A 2987-nucleotide genomic window follows, 5' to 3' on the forward strand; every position below is an offset into this window, starting at 1 on the left:
TGGCAGCTCCCATCCAAAGCTTTTCCCAACTTAGGAATCATTACACAGAGTAAGGTTCCTAGAAATAAGCACATGCACATGGTGAAAAGGTAAACCAAGGGGATTTCCACTCTACAGTGGAAACATGAGTGGACAAAGCAAGAATGTCCTAACTACAATCACTCAGGCAATCCTCCCATGACCCATGCCTCTTACTTCAAGTATATACCTACAGGCCTACACTTTCTCTACTATAATCTTATGTAAGCACATAAGTATGCACAGATAGCTATGGTTGCTCTACTTTAAAGCTTTTCCTAAGTTTCGAATCACTGCACAGGGCAAGGTTGCTTAGGAGTAAGCTCATGCACATGGAGACATGCTAAAGCAGGGACATCTACGCTCCTGTGTTGATTATTGTTTTCTTCCCACATTTAATTTTTTTGGTCTGTTCTTTTGTTGATACAATAAGAGACTAAGTTAAAGTTTCCAAAATCTCTGAAATAAGCCTGCACTGCAATGCACTGGCTTTTGAGTTAAGCCTTGCATAAAACATTGTCAGAATTGGAGAGCTCCAATCATGAGCTATTAACCAGTTTAAACTTCTCACAAAGTTATATCTTTATTGCTCAATAAAAATCAGTAACATTGCATATTAGCAGTCCCTATGCATAAATGCAAGAAGTTACAAACACCTCGCCCAAACCTTTTGACATTTTTGCCAGTCCAGTGATGGGTAAACAAATATAGTAAAAATCTGGTCCCTAAACTTCTTGGGATGCACCAGCATCACCTTTTCCCTTCCCAGCTTTCTTGGGAAGGAGCACAGAGTGAATGTTAGGTAGCACACCTCCATTTGCTATAGTCACAGCACCTAGCAGCTTGCTCAACTCCTCATCATTGCGCACAGCCAATTGAATGTGCCGCGGAACTATTCTGTTCTTTTTGTTGTCACGCGCAGCATTGCCTGCAAGCTCCAGTACCTAAAGAAAATCCCCCATTAATAGACTCTGTAAGCATCAACTCTAAAATAACTAGAAACAAAAATGTTCAAAAGAAACTACATATTAAAAAACAAGGCCTTCACCACTCCAAATAGAAGGGCACCATACTCAATTGATCAATATGGGGATACTAACTGAAATGATTCTAAGCTAGTGGACTTTTTAAATGAGCACCCAGAACATCATTGGATCAATTCTAAGCACACAGTCTAGAAATCGAGAATTTAGCTGTATAAGTGCCTCAGTATGCCTTCAAAGAAGGCTTGTTTAAAATATACAAATAAATTCGTAGGACCTATTCTAACCAAACAGGCTTTTAAAGTTATTCTCAATAAACTGTACTGTGGATATCAAAAAAGGACCTCTACGTTGTAAGTGACAAGCAACAGATATAAATGGCATGCTGCAGGAAAGCATGACACTTGAAAGTATTTATTTGAAGTGCACAAATAGGCTAGTTATTGTGCTGTGAAACAATTCATGGACCATTCAAATATTTACTAGATACAGCGATTCGAATGGTAACTGCAGGTGGTTAAGCTTTGAACCACCCAAGCATCCTAGAAAACTGGAATTTAAGGGAGAGAACACAGGTGAGGGCTTCAAGATGGCCCAACAATGAAGTAACACTGGTGCACTAGGGGGTCTAAAACTCAACAGCGGGTCTAATAACAGATCAAATTTTGATATTTTGTCATCCAAGAGATTCCATTATCACCTCAACAATTAATTTCAATTCAAGAATCTGAAAAAGCCAAACATTAGCTGCTAGATCTTCTCACATGTAAAGGCATGACCGGAACAGAATTGAAACCAAATCGTATACAAGAGCATAAAGTCATTCCTGCATAAATTTCTAGCTATCAGGGGAGACGTCCAAGACAACCCCTATACGCAGACACACAGCACTTTTGCACCAGCGATGCAAGTGTCGAGAGTGTCGCAATGCAAATAGCGAGAATCCATGCAAGCACCGGTAAACGAAACAAACGAAATGCAATATTTTAACAGATCAACGCAACAGACGCAGATCGGAAAGGAACTTTGCAAAGCAGAGAGAAGAAACGCACCTCAGCGGCAAGGTATTCAAGGACAGCAGCGAGGTAAACCGGAGCACCGGCGCCGACACGCTCTGCATACTTCCCTGCCTTCAGAAATCTGGCGATCCTTCCAACAGGAAACTGGAGGCCGGCTTTGTGAGATCTCGAAACTGACTTGGCGGATGCCTTAGCTTTGCCACGACCGCCGGAACTCATGGTCGCAGCTTGCGAAGAGGGAGGAAAAACGACGGAATGGGGGTCTCTGTGAGCGAGGGTGAGGAGCGAGAGTCTCTGAGTAAGCCTGCCTGTACGTTAGGGTTTTCAGCCCGTGAGAGCCTTGAGGGAGAGGGAAACTAAAAAAAACTAAGATGTGAGGGGTCACCATTTATATCCGGACAACCATCCACGTGGCGTCTCTCCATTTGTCTCAATATTACGGTTCAAAAGTTCTCGAGGCACATCACTTACCTTAGCGGCTTTTGGCGGACGTCTAATAATGGTCTTGCCGCTTTTGTTCAATGTTCAAACTCCATGGACGTAATTAAGGGTGGCGTCACACCTCGCTACCTAGCAAGGTGTCTACAGGAAACGCATCACACTTTTTCTAAAAATACTTACAAATAATCTATACTAGACGTTCCATGTTTAGATTCTCCCAATGGTAAGTTCATACCAAGGTTCAAAAGCATGTTTTTATGTGGCAACATAGTCCATGGAAGGTTATTGAAAACGTTGACAACTTAGACTAATAAATGTTGAATGCACAAAAATGCAATATATAGAGATATGACACTAATTGATATCTATGGAGTGAAAGACCAACACTAAAGCAGCACAGGCACAACCCTATCAAAGGCAACTTGATTAACTACCATGGTTGGAGAAAAGAGCTCGTAGAGAAAAAGCAAGTGATAAAGAAGCTAAGAAGACGATGAAAGAGGGTGAGTGAAATTCAACAAGGTAA

General features: G+C 41.5%; 1 protein-coding gene across 1 annotated transcript; it reads right to left on the reverse strand.

The window, feature by feature from the left end:
- Positions 1-582: 582 nt before the first annotated feature.
- On the reverse strand, positions 583-2387 carry LOC148014601 (histone H2AX). The gene is made up of 2 exons (XM_087666221.1): positions 2054-2387; positions 583-962 (listed from the first exon to the last, which is right to left on the reverse strand). Exons 1-2 carry the CDS (start codon positions 2237-2239, stop codon positions 744-746), a joined length of 405 nt encoding a protein of 134 aa, XP_087522347.1. The 5' UTR covers positions 2240-2387; the 3' UTR covers positions 583-743.
- Between the last annotated feature and the right edge of the window lie 600 nt (positions 2388-2987).

Source organism: Lygodium microphyllum, chromosome 25, assembly GCF_053477565.2.
Source record: "Lygodium microphyllum isolate KBCC chromosome 25, Lygodium_microphyllum_v1.1.10, whole genome shotgun sequence".
Taxonomy (NCBI): Eukaryota; Viridiplantae; Streptophyta; class Polypodiopsida; order Schizaeales; family Lygodiaceae; genus Lygodium; species Lygodium microphyllum.